Source organism: Ranitomeya imitator, chromosome 7, assembly GCF_032444005.1.
Source record: "Ranitomeya imitator isolate aRanImi1 chromosome 7, aRanImi1.pri, whole genome shotgun sequence".
Classification (NCBI taxonomy): Eukaryota; Metazoa; Chordata; class Amphibia; order Anura; family Dendrobatidae; genus Ranitomeya; species Ranitomeya imitator.
The window spans coordinates 180,827,787-180,854,961 of NC_091288.1; the positions used below are offsets into that span (position 1 = coordinate 180,827,787).

The 27,175-nt window shown below is 41.2% G+C and overlaps 1 protein-coding gene across 6 annotated transcripts in view; it reads left to right on the plus strand.

Moving 5' to 3' along the window:
- The window catches only part of LOC138645089 (pancreatic secretory granule membrane major glycoprotein GP2-like), a 66,359-nt gene that overhangs the window by 11,160 nt on the left and 28,024 nt on the right, over nt 1–27,175 (plus strand). For 4 of the 6 annotated variants that reach the window (XM_069734141.1, XM_069734142.1, XM_069734136.1 and 1 more), the window contains 10 exons: nt 103–262; nt 2,367–2,445; nt 3,954–4,156; nt 6,488–6,642; nt 13,786–14,031; nt 14,919–15,075; nt 15,503–15,575; nt 21,258–21,281; nt 23,032–23,076; nt 24,652–24,696. In XM_069734141.1, coding sequence (XP_069590242.1) covers nt 103–262; nt 2,367–2,445; nt 3,954–4,156; nt 6,488–6,642; nt 13,786–14,031; nt 14,919–15,075; nt 15,503–15,575; nt 21,258–21,281; nt 23,032–23,076; nt 24,652–24,696 — 1,187 coding nt within the window. The remainder of the gene's footprint in view (nt 1–102; nt 263–2,366; nt 2,446–3,953; nt 4,157–6,487; nt 6,643–13,785; nt 14,032–14,918; nt 15,076–15,502; nt 15,576–21,257; nt 21,282–23,031; nt 23,077–24,651; nt 24,697–27,175) is intronic. The other 2 variants (XM_069734138.1, XM_069734143.1) reach the window with 1 other exon arrangement.

Sequence of the window (27,175 nt, forward strand, 5' to 3'; positions counted from 1 at the left end):
AAAAACAGCCATCAACACCATAAGACAGAAAAGAACAATGACTTAAAATGCAAAGGATGAATCTGGGCAGAAATTTTTTTAATTTTTTTATTGTTATTACAGTTGCAAAAATAAGCAGGACAACACCATTCATGTGGCTGCAAATGGCATTGCCCGCTATGGTCAATTCTCCGTGCAAGCTTTCCAGTTTATCAAGGGATACGGTCAAATCTTTCTGCACTGTCAAGTTCACCTTTGTGAGAAGTCGGGATCTTGTGTACCTGTAAGTTCAAGTTTATTGCCATCAGATTTCTTCAGGAATGTACAAAAGGACTATAAAACCTTCATCTATCTGTTATCTGTACGGATATAGTAAAATATATTATTGGTTTGTACAAAGATAGCAAATAAAAATACACATTCTGGCTTTCTGAAAACCACATCGAAAAGCAAAAAGGAAGGGAAACGGTTCTAAATCCACAATAATAATGACGATTTGTTGATTGTATAATTATTCATCATCTTTATTATATCTTTTTGAAAAGTCTTTTTAAGTTTTCCCCAATTTCCCAATTGTATTCGCCCGAATGTACAATACATCGTGGATAGAATATAATTCCTGCTACTGAATGTAGACTGCTGCAGCAATGGTCAAGAAGAAAAACAGCTGCTTTTACATTCTCGTAAGGCTCCCCGCCATACATCCAACATCTGAGTATTAATTTATTTTACTTACATAGCGCCATTAATTTTGCAGCAATTTATAAACATTGCCCCCATTCTCATTGGGGCACACAATCTAATTTTCCTATCAGAATGTCTTTGAACTGTGGGAGGATAACCATATAAACATGGGGTGAACATACAAACTCCTTGCAGATGTTGTCCTTCAAAAAAAACTAACTTAGAAACAAAATGAGCATATACCCAGCTGTAAGTAAGTAAATAGTAAAAGTACATATAAATAACATTGGGTACTTAGTCAACACTGTTCTTGATCAAAAAAGTGTAAAAGCCATCCCACCACGACAAGGTGTACCCAAATCAGGACAGTCCTAATCTCTAGCATTGAAACCACACCTAGTGTCAGATGACCTCAATGTAGATAGGGTCAAAGCAGGACCGGGGTCCAACTGGTCATCTAGTAATGGGAAGCTATATAAATGAAATGCCTAGGTCAAAGGAGTCACACCACTCTTTGTACAAGAAACTACAGCAAAACCAAAGAAAGGAGCCGAAGGATAAGTTGGTACACATGCAAAGTACAAAAGCACGTTCACACTGTGGCCATTTAGCAAACAAGACCTAAGATAGAAAAGAAATGAGCAAATACCCTGCTGTAAGTAAGTGAATAGTAATAGTACACATAAATAACATAGAATGCCTAATAAACACCGTTTTTGCTTTTAAAAAAGGCGTCAAAGCCATCCCACCGCGACAAGATGCACCGAAATCGAGACAATCCTATCCTCTAGTATTGAAACCTAACCTTATGTTATATGACCTCAGGTCAGAGTAGGATCAGGGTTCAACTGGTCAGGCACTTGGTAGGATGTTGTCCTTGGTAGGAATTGAACCCAACACCCCCACGTTGCAAGGTTACAGTGATATCCACTTAGCCACTGCATCACCCGTGTAGACCTCTGCATACAGTCTGGCCTATAAGACTGTCGAGTTTGGATTACGAGACCCATGGCTGGTAGGAACATCGCAGTTTATACTCAGTCAATGACTGGTTAAAGTTTGAAGCAGGACACCTCGACCACTAAAGCCTATTCTAATTCACTCGGTTGAAAAAATTCTTAAAAATTCGACATGAATTCAATTCAGATTAAATGGATTTGCTCATCTCTAAAAGGGGCTCTTGAAAAGGGTTTTTCCTATGACTAAAGATAATTTTAGTCAATAGTTTGCGGGATAAAAAAAAGTTTCACAATTGGATATGTTAAAAATGATTGTTTCTGTGCTGAAGGGGCACATTTATAAGATTATCTCAGCACGGGAACATTTTATTTTTACACATCCAATTGTGGAATTTATTATTTAAAGATCTATTAAAATGTACTTTGTTAGCGGGAAAATCCCCTTAAGGACAGACAATGGAAACCAGAGACTCATTTTAATAGGATTGGCAGTAAATGATAAATAAGCAAATGTAATAAATAACCAAAAAATAATTAAACAATATATATATTTAAAATGATATTTAATTATATAATTTATATGTTATCGTACTGTTGTAACTGAGCAGCCGACGATTGATTTTGAAAGTGAAGGCTCGCTCCACATCGCATCCCTCTTTTGTACCCACTGATACAATGTGTGTAGAGCTGTAGATAAAGGTCTGTGTGCGGTTACTGTGTTCCTTATTATATCTTCTCTTCTAGGACTGTAATGGAAACGGTTCTTCTGATGATGATTCTGGGAATCCTGATGATTACCTATCACTTGGAGTAGGCGTCAAAGGTAATGCCAGAAGAAGAACCGCCATACATAGAGATTATATTATCTGACAGAACTGTTTAAGGGGTTTTACACTTCAGGAAAAGTGAACCCCAAAACTGTTTACATAGGCAGAGTCGCTAAGCTTCCTGAGCGGTAGCAACCATAATATGAGCTGTCGATGTGTTGCCACTTCTGAAGCCAAGACAATGAGGTCGGAGCAGCAGCGAAAGCCCACGCTGGACCTAGTGAAGGGGAATAATTACTCTGTTATGTATGTAAAAACAGTAGGGACACCCCATAAAGCTAGCTTGATAGTTATGATAGTCTGTTCACATGTCCCTGATTTTTTGCGGATCGAGTGGTCTGTGCAAAACACGTCCAATGTCAGCTCAAACTTTGCAACAAAAGTCTATAGGTCCACAAAAAAATTGGACCACATTCGAATTCCATGACAGATGGGAGAAAAATTGATAAAAAAAAACACTAATGAAACTCAGATCGATTTTGACATACGGCCATGTTCACATATCCAGTATTTGGTCAGTATTTTACATCCATATTTTTTTTTCCGGGTGAAAAATACAGAAGTGGTGACGTGTTTCTATTATACTTTTACTCTGATTGTTTCATTCATCAGAAAGGAAGAGGACTAGAACTCTAGCGTCATTATCGACTCTTTGACGAGTCTTGTCACATGACTTAGGATAAAAGGCAAAACCAAAATCTCAATTTGCAGACACTGTTTTGGGGCACTGCCCCTCGTCAGTGCAAAGTGTGAGATCTGGTTTGGCTAGGTGACAGGCGTCTGATCGGGATCCAACGGGTAATGTTCCTCCTTGCAGAGAGGAACATGTCAAGCCTGACATGACAAGGTGAAGAGACTTTTAAGCCGCAATGGGAACTATGCAAATTGTCTTTTCAGAGAGGAGGAGGACTAGAACTCTAGCCCACCAACCAAATAAAAATCTCAATTTACAGACACTGTTTCGGAGTACTGCCCCTCATCAGTGCAAAGTGTGAGATCTGGTTTTCCCTGCAAATACAGAGGTAAAAAGCTCACCAAATACTGAACGTGTAAATTTGGCCTGCTAGAAAATCACGGCCATAGGCATAAACCAATATTCATAAATTTCTATTGGCTAGGAATTTGCTAAAAGATTGTGCTTTGGGCAAATGCAAGGAAAGCTCACACCATATATCACACATAGTGTAATATACTATAATTATTTAATATAGAAGCATAAAGTAAAAAAGTGTTCCGAAAAATTCTAATGGCAAAAACGAATGTGAACGGAGCCTTTCTCATTTTTTGCCTTTAGTTAACTTTTTTGGAATTCGGGGCATGAAGACTGCGGACACAGCGGCACTGCTTGTGAGAAGTGCCAGCTCCTATATAGTACAAAAAGATTTGCACACAGTTCACATCTTAGATTCTCTACGTATTTGCAGAGGTCTTGAAAATAGTGAAATACTGAAACACATTTTTAATGTAGCCGTCATGATGCATATTTTCATTTCTTTGACTTTAGAACCTGAAAACTTGTGTCCGGATCTCCAGTGCGGTGCTTCCTATATCAACGTGACGTTACCAAGAAAGGATCTTATAGATTCTCATGTGGATATTCCACAGCTGGAAACCAATGCAAGGAAATGCCATGATTTCTATGAAGATGGAAACATTGTGTCAGTAGGATGGCCGCTTGGAGTTGGTATATGTGGAGCAGAACTGATTGTAGGTATCAAACATCGAGATCATTTCCAGTCTTATGTTCTGTCTTATCCCTTCACCCCCAGGCCATTTTCCGTTATTTTATTTTTGGTTATCGGACCCCATTTTCCGTTATTTTGTTTTTGTTTTTCCCTCCCATCATTCCAAGAGCCATAACTTTTTTACTTTTCCCATCAATATACCCATATGAGGGCTTGGTGTTTGCAGGACGAGTTGTACTTTTGAATGACATCATTTGATTTCACCATATTGTGTACTGGTAAACCAGAAACAAATTCCATGTGTGGTGAAATTGCAAAAACGTGCAATTCCACAATTTTTTTTTTTAATTTACCATGTTCACTATATGGTAAAATGGACCTGAAAATATGATTCTCCAGTTCAGTACGAGTACGCAGATACCAAACATGTATAGTTTTTTTTTTATTTAAAAAATTCTGAAATATGCATGAAAATTTGTTTTTGCTTTTGTTGCCATTTTCCGAGACCTGTAACGTTTTCATTTTTCGAGATCTCGTGCTGGGTGATGGATTATTTTTTGCAACCTGAGCTGAAAATTTTCTGATACCATTTTGGAGTAGGTATGATAATCACCTCTAATTGCGTTTTATTTCAATGTTGCTGTGGCCAAAAAAATGTAACTCCGGAGTTTCGATTTTTTTTCTTGTCATGCCGTTTACCTTATCGGATTAATTTACTTTACATTTTGATAGATCTGATAATTCTGAATGCAGTGATACCAAATATGTGTAATTTTTTTTCCAATGGGGCAAAAGTGGGGTGATTTCAAAGTTTGTGTTTTTTTAAATACTTTTTTTTTCTTTTTACTTTATTTAATTGTTCCCTTGGGTGACTTGCAGCTGTGATTGTTTGATCTATGTATTACGTATCTATTATCTATCTATGTTAGGTGTCAAGTTCCCGCCGCACAGGGGGAATCTCAAACCATGTCCGCTGCTGTCTCAGTTTCTTCTCCAGCCGCAGTCGAACCTGCTCAGCGGAGACGTCGGTCCCAGCATCTGGCTCAAGCTGATACTGTATGACTGGTTACTACTGCCTTTCCAGGCATTGCCGTTGTAGCCAGCACTGATCAGCAGCGAGCAGGCCTTTCTGGGACCAAGTCCTGCTTTTCCCATACTGAGCATGCCCACGGGGCGACCTCCCATTGGAGGTCAGGGGTCACATGCTTAGGTCCTGTTGCAGCTCCTATTGGACTATCAAAAAGGTCCCGGTCTGCTACTGCTATAAAATTTTGCATGGCCGCTCAGCCATGCGCTAGTGTATACTTACTAACGTGTGTGTGTAGATGAATGTCTGTCGATGGATGAAAGCTCCTTAATCATTCCCATTCCTTGTGTTGATGACTGCTCACGAATGGTGGAAGCTACCTAGCGCCCGACAGTGCTAACCTTCACACTCAGCACACGTTACAGCGTCTCTTCGCACTGCCCGCCAGTGCGGCACCGTGCGTAATCTCTGCGCTTTCCTGACAACCGGTCAGTGTAGGGTGGGAATTCCCGCTTGGACTCAGCATTTGACTCAGGGCGTCCTCAGGCGCGGGCTCAAAAGCCATCGAGGGTCAGAGCGAGTCCAATCACCAGTTTAGTGGGGTGATTCATACGGATCCCACTAGTGTCTGATAACAGGGCGCAGCGTATATTGGCGACTCTGTGAAGCAACAAAGTTCGCTTCCATTCACACTGGGTGAGGTCTAAACCAACGTGTGAGCAAGCGTCCATCCGCCATTATCCAGCAGCAGGTGTCATCTCTGCACCGTGGACCCCGGAGTGTGAACGCACCTCATATTCTCTATTAGCTTTATTTGACACGTTACACCAGTCCTAACAATCTATTATCTATCTATCTATCTATCTATCTATCTATCTATCTATCTATTATCTATCTATTATGTATTATCTATCTATATCTATTATCTGTCTATTATCTATCTATTATCTATTATCTATCTATTATCTATTATCTGTCTATTATCTATATATTTATTATCTATGATCTATCTATTATCTATCTATCTATCTATCTATCTATCTATCTATCTATCTACAATATAATGGACACTTGTATCACAGAGTGCAGGTTATCGGACCCAATTTTCCACTAAGATAAAGGTACCAGTGGTTGGTACTATGAATATGCCATAAGTGTTAATGTTCAATAGGTATGGTATAAGTAACTATGATATGACCACCAGGAATATTGCCCCTGTCATATCCATAACTGGCACATCTATGGCACAGGGTGCTTAGTGTAAACGGTGAATTGTTTTCTATACTGTGTTAATATTAATTAATTTTTATTCTTTTGTTTTTTCAGACCAACAAAACACATGCGATCTATAAGAACTCGATTTATTTGCCTCCAATTAGTTCTCAAATCATCTACAGGACCGCTTTTTACATCAACGTCTCTTGCATCTATCCCCTGGACTTGAATGTTTCTCTTCAAAAAGTGCTGTCTCCAATCATAAGGTTTTTTTTACTTTTTTTCATCAAAGATTTTATGCTAGAAAATGCATTGAGAAGTTGCACATATTATGCAACTTTTGACACTTTCACACCAGTTTGAGCCAGCTCGGCCAAAATTGGCAGAGCAGGGGAGGAGCCCGGGCAGAATGGGGCAAAAATGCTGGCATTTCTTACTCCAGTTATGGACTGGAGTAATATTTCTAGTGAGGTCATCAATACCAGATTACGGGGTTCTGACAAGAGCTGATCTGCCATTGAGCTCTATGAATATTTACCTAATAGCAGCTGATCGATGGTGGTGTTGGATGTTGAAAACCCAACAGTCTGATATTAAAGGGAATCTGTCACCCCAAAAATCGTATATGAGCTAAGGCCACCGGCATCAGGGGCTTATCTATAGCATTCTGTAATGCTGTAGATAAGCCCCCGATGTATCCTGAAAGATGAGAAATAATGGTTATATTATACTCACCCAGGTTCCTGCTGCGGTCAGGTCCCATGAGCGTAGCGGTCCGGGTCCGGGGCCTATTTTCTTACGATGATGTCCTCTTCTTGTCTTCTTGCCGCGGCTCCGGCACAGGTGTACTTTGTCTGCCCTGTTGAGGGAAGAGCAAAGTACTGCAGTGCGCAGGCGCCGGGCCTCTCTGACCTTTCCCAGTGCCTGCGCGCTGGACCCGGACTGCGACACCCATCGGACCCAAAATGAACCGGGACCGCACCTGGGTGAGTATAATCTAACCTGTTATGTTTGCTAATGAAAGGTGTAATGAAGGCAATCCAGAGACACAGTGTGCCTAGAAATCAGAGCGCACACAGTGATCTGACAAATACCCAAAAACAAAGAACGAGCTCTGAGACGTGGAAACTCTGTAGACTGCACACCTACCTATCCTAAACACAACTAATAGCGGCTGTGGATTGCGCCCAGCAACTACCTATGCAACTCGGCACAGCCTAAGAAACTAGCTAGCCTGAAGATAGAAAAATAGGCCTGACTTGCCCCCAGAGAAATACCCCAAAGGAAAAGGCAGCCCCCACATATAATGACTGTGAGTAAGATGAAAAGACAAAACGTAGGGATGAAATAGATTCAGCAAAGTGGGGCCCGATAATCTTAGACAGAGCGAGGATAGTAAAGCGAACTTTGCAGTCTACAAAAAACCCTAAAGCAAAAACCACGCAAAGGGGGCAAAAAAGACCCACCGTGCCGAACTAACGGCACGGCGGTACACCCTTTGCTTCTCAGAGCTACCAGCAAAACAAAAGACAAGCTGGACAGAAAAAAAGCAACAAAATAGCAAAAAAGCACTTAGCTATACAGAGCAGCAGGTCACAGGAACAAGCAGTAGAAGCTCAGATCCAACACTGGAACATTGACAAGGAGCAGGGATAGCAGCATCAGGCGGAGTTAAGTAACGAAGCAGTCAACGAGCTCACCAGAACACCTGAGGGAAGAAGCTCAGAAGCTGCAGTACCACTTGTGACCACAGGAGTGAATTCAGCCACAGAATTCACAACAGTACCCCCCCCTTGAGGAGGGGTCACCGAACCCTCACCAGAGCCCCCAGGCCGACCAGGATGAGCCGCATGAAAGGCACGAACAAGATCGGGAGCATGAACATCAGAGGCAAAAACCCAGGAATTATCTTCCTGAGCATAACCCTTCCATTTAACCAGATACTGGAGTTTCCGTCTAGAAACACGAGAATCCAAAATCTTCTCCACAATATACTCCAATTCCCCCTCCACCAAAACCGGGGCAGGAGGCTCAACAGATGGAACCATAGGTGCCACGTATCTCCGCAACAACGACCTATGGAATACATTATGTATGGAAAAGGAGTCTGGGAGGGTCAAACGAAAAGACACAGGATTGAGAACCTCAGAAATCCTATACGGACCAATAAAACGAGGTTTAAATTTAGGAGAGGAAACCTTCATAGGAATATGACGAGAAGATAACCAAACCAGATCCCCAACACGAAGTCGGGGACCCACACGGCGTCTGCGATTAGCGAAAAGTTGAGCCTTCTCCTGGGACAAGGTCAAATTGTCCACTACCTGAGTCCAGATCTGCTGCAACCTGTCCACCACAGAATCCACACCAGGACAGTCCGAAGACTCAACCTGTCCTGAAGAGAAACGAGGATGGAACCCAGAATTGCAAAAAAATGGAGAAACCAAGGTAGCCGAGCTGGCCCGATTATTAAGGGCGAACTCAGCCAACGGCAAAAAGGACACCCAATCATCCTGGTCAGCAGAAACAAAACATCTCAGATATGTTTCCAAGGTCTGATTGGTTCGTTCGGTCTGGCCATTAGTTTGAGGATGGAAAGCCGAGGAAAAGGATAGGTCAATGCCCATCCTACCACAAAAGGCTCACCAAAACCTTGAAACAAACTGGGAACCTCTGTCAGAAACAATATTCTCAGGAATGCCATGCAACCGAACCACATGCTGAAAGAACAAAGGTACCAAATCAGAGGAGGAAGGCAATTTAGCCAAGGGCACCAGATGGACCATTTTAGAAAAGCGATCACAGACCACCCAAATGACTGACATCTTTTGAGAAACGGGAAGGTCAGAAATGAAATCCATCGAAATATGTGTCCAAGGCCTCATTGGGACCGGCAAGGGCAAAAGCAACCCACTGGCACGAGAACAGCAGGGCTTAGCCCTAGCACAAATCCCACAGGACTGCACAAAAGTACGTACATCCCGTGACAGAGATGGCCACCAGAAGGATCTAGCCACTAACTCTCTGGTACCAAAGATTCCAGGATGACCAGCCAACACCGAACAATGAAGTTCAGAGATAAGTTTATTAGTCCACCTATCAGGGACGAACAGTTTCTCCGCTGGACAACGATCAGGTTTATTCGCCTGAAATTTTTGCAGCACCCGTCGCAAATCAGGGGAGATGGCAGACACAATGACTCCTTCCTTGAGGATACCCGCTGGCTCAGATAAACCCGGAGAGTCGGGCACAAAACTCCTAGACAGAGCATCCGCCTTCACATTTTTAGAGCCCGGAAGGTACGAAATCACAAAGTCGAAGCGGGCAAAAAATAACGACCAACGGGCCTGTCTAGGATTCAAGCGCTTGGCAGACTCGAGATAAGTCAAGTTCTTATGATCAGTCAATACCACCACGCGATGCTTAGCTCCTTCAAGCCAATGGCGCCATTCCTCGAATGCCCACTTCATGGCCAGCAACTCTCGGTTGCCCACATCATAATTACGCTCAGCGGGCGAAAACTTCCTGGAAAAGAAAGCACATGGTTTCATCACTGAGCAATCAGAACCTCTCTGTGACAAAACCGCCCCTGCTCCAATCTCAGAAGCATCAACCTCGACCTGGAACGGAAGAGAAACATCTGGCTGACACAACACAGGGGCAGAACAAAAACGACGCTTCAATTCCTGAAAAGCTTCCACAGCAGCAGAAGACCAATTAACCAAATCAGCACCCTTCTTGGTCAAATCGGTCAATGGTTTGGCAATGCTAGAAAAATTACAGATGAAGCGACGATAAAAATTAGCAAAGCCCAGGAATTTTTGCAGACTTTTCAGAGATGTCGGCTGAATCCAATCCTGGATGGCTTGGACCTTAACTGGATCCATCTCGATAGTAGAAGGGGTAAAGATGAACCCCAAAAATGAAACTTTCTGCACACCGAAGAGACACTTAGATCCCTTCACAAACAAAGAATTAGCACGCAGGACCTGAAAAACCATTCTGACCTGCTTCACATGAGACTCCCAATCATCTGAGAAGATCAAAATGTCATCCAAGTAAACAATCAGGAATTTATCCAGATACTCACGGAAGATGTCATGCATAAAAGACTGAAACACAGATGGAGCATTGGCAAGTCCGAACGGCATCACTAGATACTCAAAATGACCCTCGGGCGTATTGAATGCAGTTTTCCATTCATCTCCTTGCCTGATTCTCACCAGATTATACGCACCACGAAGATCTATCTTAGTGAACCAACTAGCCCCCTTAATCCGAGCAAACAAGTCAGATAACAATGGCAAGGGATACTGAAATTTAACAGTGATCTTATTAAGAAGGCGGTAATCAATACACGGTCTCAGCGAACCATCCTTCTTGGCTACAAAGAAGAACCCTGCTCCCAGTGGTGATGATGATGGGCGAATATGTCCCTTCTCCAGGGATTCCTTCACATAACTGCGCATAGCGGCGTGTTCGGGCACGGATAAATTAAATAATCGACCTTTAGGGAATTTACTACCAGGAATCAAATTGATAGCACAATCACAATCCCTATGCGGAGGTAGGGCATCGGACTTGGGCTCTTCAAATACATCCTGATAATCAGACAAGAACTCTGGGACCTCAGAAGGGGTGGATGATGAAATCGACAAAAATGGAACATCACCATGTACCCCCTGACAACCCCAGCTGGATACCGACATGGAATTCCAATCCAATACTGGATTATGGGTTTGTAGCCATGGCAACCCCAACACGACCACATCATGCAGATTATGTAGCACCAGAAAGCGAATAACTTCCTGATGTGCAGGAGCCATGCACATGGTCAGCTGGGCCCAGTACTGAGGTTTATTCTTGGCCAAAGGTGTAGCATCAATTCCTCTCAATGGAATAGGACACCGCAAAGGCTCCAAGAAAAACCCACAACGTTTAGCATAATCCAAATCCATCAGATTCAGGGCAGCGCCTGAATCCACAAACGCCATGACAGAAAACGACGACAAAGAGCATATCAAGGTAATGGACAGAAGGAATTTGGACTGTACAGTACCAATGACGGCAGACCTAGCGGACCGCTTAGTGCGCTTAGGACAATCGGAGATAGCATGAGTGGAATCACCACAGTAGAAACACAGCCCATTCAGACGTCTGTATTCCTGCCGTTCAACTCTGGTCATAGTCCTATCGCACTGCATAGGCTCAGGTTTAACCTCAGGCAATACCGCCAAATGGTGCACAGATTTACGCTCGCGCAAGCGTCGACCGATTTGAATGGCCAAAGACAAAGACTCATTCAAACCAGCAGGCATAGGAAAACCCACCATGACATCCTTAAGAGCCTCAGAGAGACCCTTTCTGAACAAAGCTGCCAGCGCAGATTCATTCCACTGAGTGAGTACTGACCATTTCCTAAATTTCTGACAATATACTTCTATATCATCCTGACCCTGGCACAAAGCCAGCAAATTTCTCTCAGCCTGATCCACTGAATTAGGCTCATCGTACAGCAATCCGAGCGCCAGGAAAAACGCATCGACACTACTCAATGCAGGGTCTCCTGGCGCAAGAGAAAATGCCCAGTCTTGAGGGTCGCCGCGCAAAAAAGAAATAACAATCAAAACCTGCTGAATAGGATTACCAGAAGAATGAGGCTTCAAGGCCAGAAATAGCTTACAATTATTTTTGAAACTTAGAAACTTTGTTCTATCTCCAAAAAACAAATCAGGAATAGGAATTCTTGGTTCTAACACATTTTTCCGATCAATAGCATCTTGAATCTTCTGTACATTTAAAACGAGATTATCCATTGAAGAGCACAGACCCTGAATATCCATGTCCACACCTGTGTCCAGAATCACCCAAATGTCTAGGGGAAAAAAAAAAAAATGAACACAGAGCAGAGAAAAAAAAAAAAAAAAATGATGTCAGAACTTTTTCTTTCCCTCTATTGAGAATCATTAGTTGGGCTCCTTGTACTGTTATGTTTGCTAATGAAAGGTGTAATGAAGGCAATCCAGAGACACAGTGTGCCTAGAAATCAGAGCGCACACAGTGATCTGACAAATACCCAAAAACAAAGAACGAGCTCTGAGACGTGGAAACTCTGTAGACTGCACACCTACCTATCCTAAACACAACTAATAGCGGCTGTGGATTGCGCCCAGCAACTACCTATGCAACTCGGCACAGCCTAAGAAACTAGCTAGCCTGAAGATAGAAAAATAGGCCTGACTTGCCCCCAGAGAAATACCCCAAAGGAAAAGGCAGCCCCCCACATATAATGACTGTGAGTAAGATGAAAAGACAAAACGTAGGGATGAAATAGATTCAGCAAAGTGGGGCCCGATAATCTTAGACAGAGCGAGGATAGTAAAGCGAACTTTGCAGTCTACAAAAAACCCTAAAGCAAAAACCACGCAAAGGGGGCAAAAAAGACCCACCGTGCCGAACTAACGGCACGGCGGTACACCCTTTGCTTCTCAGAGCTACCAGCAAAACAAAAGACAAGCTGGACAGAAAAAAAGCAACAAAATAGCAAAAAAGCACTTAGCTATACAGAGCAGCAGGTCACAGGAACAAGCAGTAGAAGCTCAGATCCAACACTGGAACATTGACAAGGAGCAGGGATAGCAGCATCAGGCGGAGTTAAGTAACGAAGCAGTCAACGAGCTCACCAGAACACCTGAGGAAGAAAGCTCAGAAGCTGCAGTACCACTTGTGACCACAGGAGTGAATTCAGCCACAGAATTCACAACACTAACCTTTATTTCTCATCTTTCAGGCTACATCGGGGGCTTATCTACAGCATTACAGAATGCATTACAGAATGCTGTAGATAAGCCCCTGATGCCGGCGGCCGCAGCTCATATACAATTTTGGGGGTGACAGATTCCCTTTACTGAGGTTTCCCTAGAATACATCATTAATATTACTGTATATTCTACTAGAAACCCTTTAATTGAAGGAGGTCAATATTCAGGGACCTCCCTTTATTGAATCTATTGAATTAGTAAACCCCGTTCACTTCAGGACTACACGACTCACTCGTGATGTTTTCTTGGAGATTCTCATTGAAAATCAATTATAGGAAATGACTTTTTAATTAGAGCTGCAACTCTCCAACTTATGGCTCTTACTCTTCTGCATAAAAGTACTTATAGTTTTATAACACCAAACACTTTTAATGCCTCCAGCGGTATGTAGACCATTTGTCCCAGTTTGGGTGGTCTCACTGTCTTTTGTCTCCTTAGCATTTTATATATTTAACCATCAATGAGAGCCTCCCACCTCTAAACAGAACTATAGGATTACCACATTTGAATTTAGATTTTATGGCTGTTGATGATGCAAAATCCATTTGTTATAATGTTTTCTTCCGTATTTTTGTGTTTTTTTTGCAGCACAGTATACTTCAATATAACAGGCAACGGGCACTTTGAGGTCATTATGGCTGCTTTCAAAGATGAAGCTTACCAAGAGCCTTACGAAAAAGGAGAGATTACTTTATCTACCAAAGAGAGGTTGTTTATTGGTGTTTTCATCTCTAAAGGCGATACAACTCAGTTTCACCTTGTCATGCAGCATTGCTATGCAACGCCTACACAAAATCCTGATGATCCAACAAAATATGGAATTATTGTGAACAGGTAAGATAAAGAGCCATATTCAGTAGAGTCCCGCCTCAAAAAAAAAGGACCTTACACCCTGGCATTAGGCTTATACAGCAGGGCATGAAGCTTGTCTGACTCTTGTAGAATGTGTGCGGTATGCGGAATGTAGAATGGTGATGCTCCGGAACATGGCATACACAGGAAGAGGGTATGTTTGTGTTCTGGCAGATTTATAAAATAACGTGTAAATAATATCAGAATGACTTCATATAAAGATAGATAGATAATAGATACGGTAGATAGATAGATAATAGATAATAGAAAGATAATAGATAATAGATATATATATATGATATATAGATAGATATTAGATACTAGATAGATAGATGATAGATAGATAGATAGATAGATAGATAGATAGATAGATAGATGATAAATAGATAATAGATAGATAGATAGATGATAGATATATAGATGATAGATAGATAGATAGATAGATAGATAATAGAAAGATAATAGAAAATAGATAAATAATAGATAATAGATAGATGATAGAGAGATAGATAATAGACATATAAATAATACATAGATAGATAATAGATTGATAGATAGACAGATGATAGATAATAGAAAGATAATAGATAGATGATAGATAGATAATATATAGATAATAGATAGATAATAGATAGATAATATATAGATATATAGATAATAGATAGATAATAGATAGACAGATAACTGATCGATAGATAGAGAGAGATAATAGACAGATAGATAATAGATAGATAGATAGATAGATAATAGATGATAGATAGATAGATAATAGATATATAGATTGATAATAGATAGATAGAAAATAGGTAGATAATAGCTAGATAATAGATAGATGCACTTAATATATTTTTATCTATTCTTTTGAACAGCTGTGCTAATGAAGAAGATCAAACTATTAAAATTTATGCTAATGGAATTTCAAGTGAAGGAAAATTCTCTATCTTAATGTTCAAGTTTGTTAAGCACAACTACGTTTTTCTTCATTGCAAAGTTAATCTTTGCAGTAAATCTGGTGAATGTAGACCTGTAAGTGCAAGTTTGACAATCTATTAGCTATCATCTATCTTCTATTTATCTATCTATTATCTAACTATTATCTATCTATTATCTCTCTATCATTTATCTTACAATTATCTATCTATAATCTCTCTATTATCTATCTATTATCTCTCTATCATTTATCTTACAATTATCTATCTATAATCTCTCTATTATCTATCTATCTATCTATCTATCTATCTATCTATCTATCTATCTATCTATCTATCTATCTATTATCTATCTATCTATTATCTATCTATCTATCTATTATCTATCTATCTATTATCTATCTATCATATCTATCTATCTATCTATCTATCTATCCATTATCTGTCAGTGTAACCATTCATCTATTTCACTTCATTGTCTGCAGAATTATATATCTATCGTGCTAAATATTTTTGTTTTTTAGGTTTGTCCTAGACCAAATTTACGCAGCGCTGCACCACTTGGGAAGACTTTAACACTTGGACCATTTCATCTGGGTAAAATTCTAAATGAATAATTACTTAAAGGGGTTCTCCAGGTTTTAAAATAAAGCCAAACAGGCCGAGGCTGAAAAAGTTTTAAAATAACAACTTCGGGACCAAGACTCTAGTGGTCCAGACCGGTCAGGCTGAGATGACGTCATTGGCCTCAGCAGAGATGTTTGCATGTATAGTATATGACTGCTGAGGCTAGTGATTGCCACCGGCATTGGGTGTGAATATATTAGGCAAAAGTTCATTGCATGTTTGTCTAGGATTCCCATACCATGATTTCACTTGACGAAAAATGATTCATTTTAAAAAAAGATCTCAAGCTAAAATGTAATGATTCACATATTTTAGTAAATCGGAAGTTAGAGCAGTAGTCAAAGTTCAAGAATTACCGTATATTACATTTTTGTAATTATTTTAACCCCTTAGTGACAGAGCCAATTTGGTACTTAATGACCGAGCCAATTTTTGCAATTCTGACCACTGTCACTTTATGAGGTTATAACTCTGGAACACTTCAACGGATACCGCTGATTCTGAGACTGTTTTTTCGTGACATATTGTACTTCATGTTAGTGGTAACATTTCTTCGATATTACTTGCGATTATTTATGAAAAAAACGGAAATGTGGCGAAAATGTTTAAAATTTTGCAATTTTCAAACTTTGTATTTTTATGCCCTTAAATCAGAGAGATATGGCACGAAAAATAGTTAATAAATAACATTTCCCACACATCTACTTTACATCAGCACAATTTTGGAAACAAAATTTTTTTTTGTTAGGGAGTTATAAGGGTTAAAAGTTGACCAGCAATTTCTCATTTTTACAACACCATTTTTTTTAGGGACCACATCACATTTGAAGTCATTTTGAGGGGTCTATATGATAGAAAATAATGAAGTGTGACACCATTCTAAAAACTACACCCCTCAAGGTTCTCAAAACCACATTCAAGAAGTTTATTAACCCTTTACGTGCTTCACAGGAACTGAAACAATGTGGAAGGAAAAAATGAACATTTAACTTTTTTTTGCAAACATCTTAATTCAGAACCATTTTTTTTATTTTCACAAGTGTAAAAACAGAAATGTAACCATAAATTTTGTTATGCAATTTCTCCTGAATACGCCAATACCCCATATGTGGGGGTAAACCACTGTTAGGGCGCACCGCAGAACTTAGAAGTGAAGGAGCGCCGTTTGACTTTTTCAATGCAGAATTGGCTGGAATTGAGATCGGACGCCATGTCACGTTTAGAGAGCCCCTGATGTGCCTAAACAGTGGAAACCCCCCACAAGTGACACCATTTTGGAAGCTAGACCACTTAAGGAACTTATCTAGATGTGTGGTGAGCACTTTGAACCCCCAAGTGCTTCACAGAAGTTTATAACGTAGAGCCGTGAAAATAAAAAATCGCTTTTGTTTACACAAAAATGATCTTTTCGCCCACAAATTCTTATTTTCACAAGGGTAACAGGAGAAATTAGACCACAAAAGTTGTTGTGCGATTTCTCCTGAATACGTCGATACCCCATATGTGTGGGTAAACCACTGTTTGGGCGCACCGCAGAGCTTGGAAGTGAAGGAGCGCCGTTTTACTTTTTCAATGTAGAATTGGCTGGAATTGAGATTGGACGCCATGTCGCGTTTGGAGAGCCCCTGATGTGCCTAAACAGTGGAAACCCCCACAAGTGACACCATTTTGGAAACTAGACCCCTTAAGGAACTTATCTAGATGTGTGGCGAGCACTTTGAACCCCCATGTGCTTCACAGAAGTTTATAACGTAGAGCCGTGAAAAAAAAAATTGCATTTTTTCTACAAAAATGATCTTTTTGCCCACAAATTTTTATTTTCACAAGGGTAACAGGAGAAATTAGACCACTAAAGTTGTTGTGCAATTTCTCCTGAGTACGTCGATACCCAATATGTGGGGGTAAACCACTGTTTGGGCGCACCGCAGAGCTTGGAAGAGAAAGAGTGCCGTTTTACTTTTTCAATGTAGAATTGGCTGGAATTGAGATCGGACGCCATGTCGCGTTTGGAGAGCCCCTGATGTGCCTAAACAGTAGAAATCCCCCACAAGTGACCCCATTTTGGAAACTAGACCCCCCATGGAACTTATCTAGATGTGTGGTGAGAACCTTGAATGCCCAAGTGCTTCACAGAAGTTTATAATGCAGAGCCGTGAAAATAAAAAATATTTTTTTTTCCACAAAAAAGATTTTTTAGCCCCCAAGTTTTTATTTTCACAAGGGTAACAAGAGAAATTGGACCCCAAAAGTTGTTGTCCAATTTGTCCTGAGTATGCTGGTACCCTATATGTGGGGGTAAACCACTGTTTGGGCGCACGGCAGAGCTTGGAAGGAAGGAGCGCCGTTTTGGAATGCAGACTTTGATAGAATGGTCTGCGGGTATTATGTTGCGTTTGCAGAGCCCCTGATGTACCTAACCAGTAGAAAACCTCCACAAGTGACCCCATTTTGGAAACTAGACCCCCCAAGGAACTTATCTAGATGTGTGGTGAGAACTTTGAATGCCCAAGTGCTTCACAGAAGTTTAGAATGCAGAGTCGTGAAAATAAAAAATATTTTTTTTTCCACAAAAAAGATATTGTAGCCCCCAAGTTTTTATTTTCACAAGGGTAACAGGAGAAATTGGACTGCAATAGTTGTTGTCCAATTTATCCCGAGTACGCTGATGCGCCATATGTGGGGGTAAACCACTGTTTGGGCGCACGGCAGAGCTCGGAAGGGAAGGAGCGCCTTTTTGGAATGCAGACTTTGATAGAATGGTCTGTGGGCATTATGTTGCGATTGCAGAGCCCCTGATATACCTAAACTGTAGTAACCCCCCACAAGTGACCCCATTTTGGAAACTAGACCCCCCAAGGAACTTATATAGATGTGTGGTGAGAACTTTGAATGCCCAAGTGCTTCACAGAAGTTTAGAATGCAGAGTCGTGAAAATAAAAAATATTTTTTTTTTCACAAAAAAGATTTTGTAGCCCCCAAGTTTTTATTTTCACAAGGGTAACAAGAGAAATTGGACCCCAGAAGTTGTTGTCCAATTTATCCCGAGTACGCTGATGCCCCATATGTGGGGGTAACCCACTGTTTGGGCGCACGGCAGAGCTCAGAAGGGAGGGAGCACCATTTGACTTTTTGAGCGCAAAATTGGCTGTCGTGTTTGGAGACCCCCTGATGTACCTAAACAGTGGAAACCCCCCAATTCTAGCTCCAACCCTAACCCCAACACACACTTAACCCTAATCCCAACCTGATCCATAATCCTAATCACTATCCCTAACCATAATCACAACCCTTACCCCAAAACAACCCTAATGTCAACCCTAACCATAACCCTAATCAAAACCCTAAATCCAACACACCGCTAATCCTAATCTCAACCCTAACCTCAAACCTAACCCTAATCCCAATACACCCCTAATCACAACCCTAACCTTACCCCTAATGCCAAACCAAACCCTAATCCCAAGCGTAACCCTAACGCCAACCCTAACCCTAATACCAACCCTAATCCAAACCCTAACCCTAATCCCAGCTCTAACCCTAACTTTAGCCCCAACCCTAGCCCTAACTTTAGCCCCAACCCTAACCCTAGCCCTAAGGCTACTTTCACACTTGCGTCGTTTGGCATTCCGTCGCAATCCGTCGTTTTGGACAAGAAACGGATCCTGCAAATGTGCCCGCAGGATGCGTTTTTTGCCCATAGACTTGTATTGCCGACGGATCGTGACGGATGGCCACACGTCACGTCCGTCGTGCACTGGATCAGTTGTGTTTTGGCGGAGCGTCGGCACAAAAAAACGTTCAATGAAACGTTTTTTTGTACGTCGCATCCGCCATTTCTGACCGCGCATGCGTGGCCGTAACTCCGCCCCCTCCTCCCCAGGATATAGATTGGGCAGCGGATGCGTTGAAAAACTACAGCAGCTGCCCACGTTGTGCACAATTTTCACAACGTGCGTCGGTATGTCGGGCCGACGCATTGCGACGGCCCCGTACCGACGTAAGTGTGAAAGAAGCCTAACCCTAAATTTAGCCCCAACCCTAACCCTAAATTTAGCCCCAACCCTAACCCTAAATTTAGCCCCAACCCTAAATTTAGCCCCAACCCTAGCCCTAACCCTACCCCTAACCTAACCCTACCCCTAACCCTAACCCTATCCCTAACCTAACCCTACCCCTAACCCTAACCTAACCCTAGCCCTAACCCTATCCCTACCCTAACCCTACCCCTAACCCTACCCCTAACCCTACCCCTACCCCTAACCCTACCCCTACCCCTAACCCTACCCCTAACCCTAACCCTAACCCTACCGCTACCCCTAACCCTACCCCTAACCCTAACCCTACCCCTAACCCTAATTTTAGCCCTAACTGCTGTTCTCCTGCCAGCCGGCAGATGGAGACAGATGGCAGGCGCACTGGGCATGCGTCCGCCATGTTCTTCTGCCGGCGGCCAGGAGGAGCAGCAAGAGGATCCAGGGACCTAGGTGAGTATGCTAGGGTCCCCGAATCCCCCTATTTCTCTGTCCTCTGATGTGCGATCACATCAGAGGACAGAGAATTACACTTTACTTTTTTTTTTTTTTTGCGGTCACCGGTAAACAGTTAATTACCGGCGATCGCAAAACAGGGGTCGGTAATACCAACCCCGATCATGCTCTTTGGGGTCTCGGCTACCCCCGGCAGCCGAGACCCCAAAAATTCTCCCGGTGCTGGCCGGCGGGCGCACTGCGCATGCGCCTGCCATTTTGAAGATGGCGGCGCCCACCGGGAGACACGAGGAGCATCGGGGGAGCTAGGTGAGTATTGGGGGGCCACCTGGGACCCCTTTTCTCTGTCCTCCGATGTGCGATCACATCGGAGGACAGAGAAATTAAAAAGAGATCGCTTTTTTTTTTTTTTTTTTTTTTGCGATCGCCGGTAAACGGTTAATTACCGGCGATCGCAAATGCGGGGTGGGTTAAAAACCCCCCGAATCATGTTCTCTGGGGTCTCGGCTACCCCGGCAGCCGAGACCCCGGAGAAAATCGGCCTGTGGGGGGCGCTATTTACTTTTTCCACAGCGCCGTTAATTAACGGCGTTGTGGTTTAAGTACCCTTAGCGGCCGCCGTTAAAAGGCGTATCGGCGGTCGCTAAGGGGTTAATCGTTATGGCCATTTTACTGCTAGTGAAAGGGATATCGCTTACTGTCTACTTTCTATTACTATACTTTATCAGACACTAAAAAGAAAACATTTTGCATGAAATAATGTGATGAAAATGGCCAACAATTTGGAAAACAATTAAGGTTTGCTGCCATTATTTATTTAATTTCTATAACATAATTTACAAATTACAGAATAAAAAACACATGGTACGCACCTAATTTGTTTTATGCGAATAGATTCCAAATTCTGTGTTTTTTTACAATGGGAGGCAAATCTGAAATTCCCGGCTGCAGCCACTACAGAAGTCAAGGAGCTGTTTGTTTCGGCAGCATCCGAGAACTTCTGGCTGGCGCCAGTCATTGCTGAGCAGCCCGGTTGCATTTCAAGCCATTTTTTTTTTAAGTTAATCCTAGAGAAGAAAGTTAAAAGGAAGCTATGTTCTTTCTTTAGAGAGTGTCTCAATGCCATGTTCTCCAGCATTCTCATTGTGCTTGTTTTTCTTTCCAGATAATGGTGTGAATCCCTCTGGCAGTAAGTAGAATATCTATGGACAACATTTTATATTTTGCTACTAAGCCTCAGTGTGACATTAGTCCTCTATTATATTGTACAAATGTCTTTCATCAATCCAACAATACTAAGCATGATGGCTCAGTGGTTAGCACGGTGGCTCAGTGGTTAGCACGGTGGCTCAGTGGCTAGCATCGTGGCTTAGTGGCTAGCATCGTGGCTCAGTGGTTAGAGCTGCAGCCTTGTAGCACTGTGGTCCAGGGTTCAAATCCCACCAAGGACAACATCTGCATGGAGTTTGTATGTTCTCCGCATGTTTGCGTGCGTTTCCTCCATTTTCCTCCCACATTCCAAAGACATTCTGATACACAATTTAGATTGTGAGCCCCATCGGGGACAGCGATGATAATGTCTGTGAAGCGCTGCGGAATATGTTAGCGCTATATAAAAATAAAGATTATTATTACACCTTAATAGCCATAGCACCATAACACTTAAAGAGGATTTTTATTATCTTTAATTGGCCTTACTATAGCTAATTTTTCAAAAGGGACTCATTTAAAATAAAGCTTAATGGTAATATACAACAATCAAAATGTATACTTCACAAATACTATTACAATGTATGCTGCTACAATTAGTACTATCACTACTAATAATACTGCTATATTATCAAGATGGTAAAAATGACTTTGTTTAAACGTGCACTAGTTTCTTCCATATTTTAGATAACACTTGCCCATTAAAAAAAAAAGTGGATCCCATCTGAATCAACCGTACAGCATCTGATTTTTATGGATAAATTGTAATTCTTAACATAGCAAACTGTATTTGGTCTTAGCTTATGTGTAAAAATGGATGCTATACCGATATAATAAAGGACATACGGATGGCACATGGAAGATAATATAGATGGAAAATCATTAGTCGAAATCAGATGATTGTGTTATATGCTGGTGTGAACTTCGACTTATTGTGCTCATCCTCGAAGATCCCGGTGATTCTGGAGAATGCCATATATCAGATGGCTAGGAAATGACTGCTAATACAGTTTATGTAAAAAAAAAAAAAGGAACAGAAAAAAAACATCAGCTCAAGAAAATGTGTCAAGGCAACAAAAAGTCCATGGAATGAAGCTTGGACATGGCGGGGGGCCAATATCCCCGGTTGCAAACAAGAAAAAAATAGAGAAAATTCAGCACCAAGGAAAAATCGAATTAAAAGTATTCCATTTATTCAAAATGCATTAAAAAAGGGACACATGACTGACAGTAAAAAAGAGGGCGGTCACACTGTTACCGTACGCGTTTCTGGCATCCTCGTCCTTACTCATAGATAATACCTAAAAGTAGGTAAAAACTTATGTAAAAATTCACATATTTTGGTAAATTAAAGGTGAGAACAGTAGACAAAGTTCAGGAATGATATTATATTTTTTTTTCTTATTTTTTGTTGTGGCCATTTTACCACTAATGAGTAAGGATTTTACTACCTATGAGTGAGGACATGGATGTCCAAAACGCAAAAGGATTCCAGTGGGATGCCCCCCTTTTTTTTACTGTCAGTCCAGTGTGATGTTTTTTAATGGATTTCAAATAAACTTTTAGAATTTCTTTTAGATATATTTTTCCTTGGTACTGGATTTTCTCAACTTTTTACCCCTTTCAGTTTATACTTCTACTACTATCACAACTGTTATGGCTGCTAATAATTCTACTGTAGTTTCAATTTAGTAAAGTTATTGTAATGCGATTTTGCTTCATTACCATAGATCCCATCGATACACCCATAGTGACTGTATCTGAGAATAAGACTGGTAAGAGCAGTACATTTCATGTAATATGTTTCCGGTTATAAATCTTTACCTTTATTCTTCCTGACATGTTTGTTTCAGTAAATGCTTACATCAAATTTTCCTTAGAACACTGTGTTGTGCTGTTCCTCTATTATACCTCCCAGAAAAGTATAAACTAGAGAGCGCTACCATAGTAACAGGGAACATGCTGTCATTAGAATTCCATGGTGCCCCCACCAATAATTTGAAAAAGATAAATAAAAAAACTCCCAATAATATTGAACCTAAAAAAGTCAGGAGACTCGAGTACCATTTTCATACAGTAAAAAATGCAATCTTTTATTGTTACAATTAATTACGATGAACACACAATAATTATACACACCGGCGATAAGAAGCGGTTTGCCAATGGAGCATCAACGAAATTCAAGGAATTGTCGGCACAAGTAATCATAAATTATCAGGTAGATAGAAATTAAAGTGATAAATACAATGAATAAAGTTACATCAATCACAAAAAGAGAGTTAGTCAATCATAGGAAATGGATGTCATGAAGTGCAATCAGCAGGCACAGTACAAATCGAATCACAAGCTCTCCAGAATTTAAAGACCAAATGTCAACTTGTCTCCTATTTAACAATGTAGTAAATAATTTGCAGTAGTCAATAATAGAAGATGATTGGCCATAATAATAAAGTGCCGGTGTAATATCCAGGGAGGGTCCCCGATGCACGTTTCGCGTGTGTTTTTTCAAGGGGAGTGACTACACAGATATTTTTCATAATGTTCATTGGATTGGTAGTGTGATATCCAGTGGTATTTATTGATCTCCCTACATGTAGTATATCAGATAAAAAGAGAGATCAATAATGTCCATTGGATTGATAGTGTGATATCCAGTGAGCATTGGGCAACTCCCTGGATATTGCACTGGCACTTTAGCATTATGGGTAAGCACATTATATGATTGACTACTGCAATTCACGTACTATGTCATTACATCTAAGTCGACGTTTGCTCTGAATTCTGGAGAGAATGTGATTTGATTTGTACTGTGCCTGCTGGTTGCTCTTCATGACATCAATTTTCTATGATTGATGAACTCTCCTTATGTGATTGATGTAACTTTGTTCATTAAACTCCTTTCACATTGCCTTCTTCCCTACACTCAGTGATCCCGTTCGGGTTCATGTCCATACTCCCCCACAAAACAATATTCGGATGTATGCGCAAACGGGGTCAAAGACTGTAATGGTGCTGACAACCAATGTGCGCTCTGACATACATCATTTTCTGGCGTATAGTGGAGGTGGACACTCAGTCTACTACTGCATGTGCTTTTTCTCAAACCGTCTATAAGTTTGATGGAGATCTAAAATGTTACAGATACATGTTGGATTTCTTCCAAATAGCTTCAAATTTTAAGGAATTGAAGTGCCAAGGTTTCTTCATGAGTGATGCCCCCATGTTGGACCAAGCCCAGAATAACTGATTTTGATGACCTATCTCAAAGATAGGATATAAATATCAGGCATGTATGTTCTCTTTAGGATTTTGCACATTTTCGGAAAATGATCCTGCTTTTGTTTCCACAGATGCCAAAACATCTCCCCTAACGACCACAGTAACTACCAGAGCCGGTATGAGCAATGTATTTAGTGATAATGAATATGATACAGCCTACTTGGTCATAAATATGAATTTCTTCTCCAAGCTTAAAAATCAGAAAAGTTGGATGATCTTTGATAAATATTATAATAACTATTATCACCTTGCTGCAAATTTATGTAACTATAGGCCCAGATAACAAGTAGTTTACCATAGCTATGTCTCAGGGATAGTATGGGCAAGCATAAGGGTTGTGCCCATGCCATCCATAGCAGGAGGCGGCCGTTATACAAAGTTAATCGCCTGATGCAGGGACTAAACCTAGCTCCAATCTCAACACTTAAAAAAATATATATTTTTTTAAGCTTAAAAAAAATAAAATATGAAAAGCCCAAAATCCCAGATGTTATAAAAATGATGATGATTTGCAGGAAAAACACGTGTAATAGTGCTGTGTTCATTATGACACTGAATGAAAAGTTATGATGTAACTTTTTCCACAGTAAAAAATGCTATATATTGTTAAAATTAATTACAATGAACAGACAATAATTATATACACAAAATTTAAGAAGAGGTTTGCCAATGGAGCATCAAAACAATCCAAGGAATTGTAGGCACAAGTAACAGTAAATTATCAGGTAGATAAAAAATAATGTGATAAATAAAATGAACGTAGTTACATCAATCACATAAAGAGAGTTAGTCAATAATACATGTTAGGTGTCGAGTTCCCGCCGCTGCGCAGGGGGAATCTCAAACCATCTCCACTTCGGTCTCCCATTCTCCTCCAGCCGCAGTGGAGCCTGCTCAGCGGAGACATCGGTCCCAGCATCTGGCTTGGACAGATGCTGCGCGCTTGGTCCTCTGCCCTTCCAGGCTCAGCCATTATAACCAATACTGTTCAGCGGCGAGCAGGCGTCCCTGGGACTAAGTCCTGCTTTTCTCCTTCTGAGCATGCCCAAGGAAAGATGTCTCATTGGAGGTCGGAGGTCACATGCTCAGGTCCTGTAGCAGCTCCTATTGGTCCACCAGGAAGGTCCTGAAGAGCTGCAGCTATAAAAGGTTTGCATGGCTGCTCGGCCATGCACTAGTATAATTCAGTATTTGTGCGTATGTATGCCTGTTCTAGTGAAAGCTCCAAATCATTCCCATCCCTAGTTTTGTTGAATGCTCACGAGTGTTGTAGCTGTCTAGCACCAGATATTGCCATCCAGTACCAGGCACAAATATACTGCGTCTATCCTGCAGTGACCACCGCTGCGGTACTGTACGCACTCTGTGCAGCTATCTTAGCGTCTCCTGACAATCCGTGAGAGTAGGGAGGGAACTCCTGTTTGATCTCAGCATCTGACTCGGGGCATCCTCAGGCGCGGGCTCAAAAGCCACCGAGGGTCAGAGCGGGATCAACCACCAGCATAGTGGGGGTGAGTTGTTAGTATCCATTTGCTGCGCCCTGTGAATGCTAACAGGGCACAGCGCTATCTTTAATCTCAGCGACTGTGAAGCAACAGAGTTCGCTCCTATACAGACCGGGTGACGGTACCCGTGTCTATTCAGGCGTAGTGCACGGTGGACCCCGGGCTGCAAACGCACCTATGCTTCCTCTATATTGACTCGGTATGTTCCGCCAGCCCTAACAATAGAAAATGGACGTTATGAAGTGCAACCAGCAGGCACAGTACAAATCAAATCACAATCTCTCCAGCATTTGAAAACCAAATGTCAACTTGTCATGGATTTAACGATATAGTAAGTAATTTACAGTCGTTAATCATATAAGATGCTTGCTCATAATAATAAAGTGTTGTGCAATATCCAGGGACGGTCCCTAATGAGCATTTTTTGTGCTTTTTCAAAGGGAGTAACTACATTGATATCCTGTCCGATATATAAAGGGAAATCAATAATGTCCATTGGATTGATAGTGTGATATCCAGTGATAATTATTGATCTCCCTTCATACAGGATATCAGACATGATATCTACTTAGTCACTCCCCTTGAAAAGTACATGCAAAATGAGCATTGGGGACTCTCCCTGGATATTGCACTGGCACTTTATTATTATGGATAAGCACATTATATGATTGACTACTGCAATTCAATTACTATGTCATTACGTCCAAGTTGATGTTTGATCTGAATTCTTGAGAGAAAGTGATTTGATTTGTACTGTGCCTGCTGGTTGCTCTTCATGGAATCAATTTTCTATGATTGATGAACTCTCCTTATGTGATTGATGTAACTTTGTTCATTAAACTCCTTTCACATTGCCTTCTTCCCCACACTCAGTGATCCCGTTCGGGCTTATGTCCATACTCCCCCACAAAACAATATTTGGATGTATGTGCAAACAATATTTGGATGTATGTGCTTCCTTTGAGGTCCATGTGGTCAGACTCTACGTCCCCTTCTCCATGCGAGTGGTGGTGGTGTATCGTCCTCCCGGCCCCTCTCATCAGTTCCTGGATCACTTTGCCACCTGGCTTCCACACTTTCTTTCCTGTGA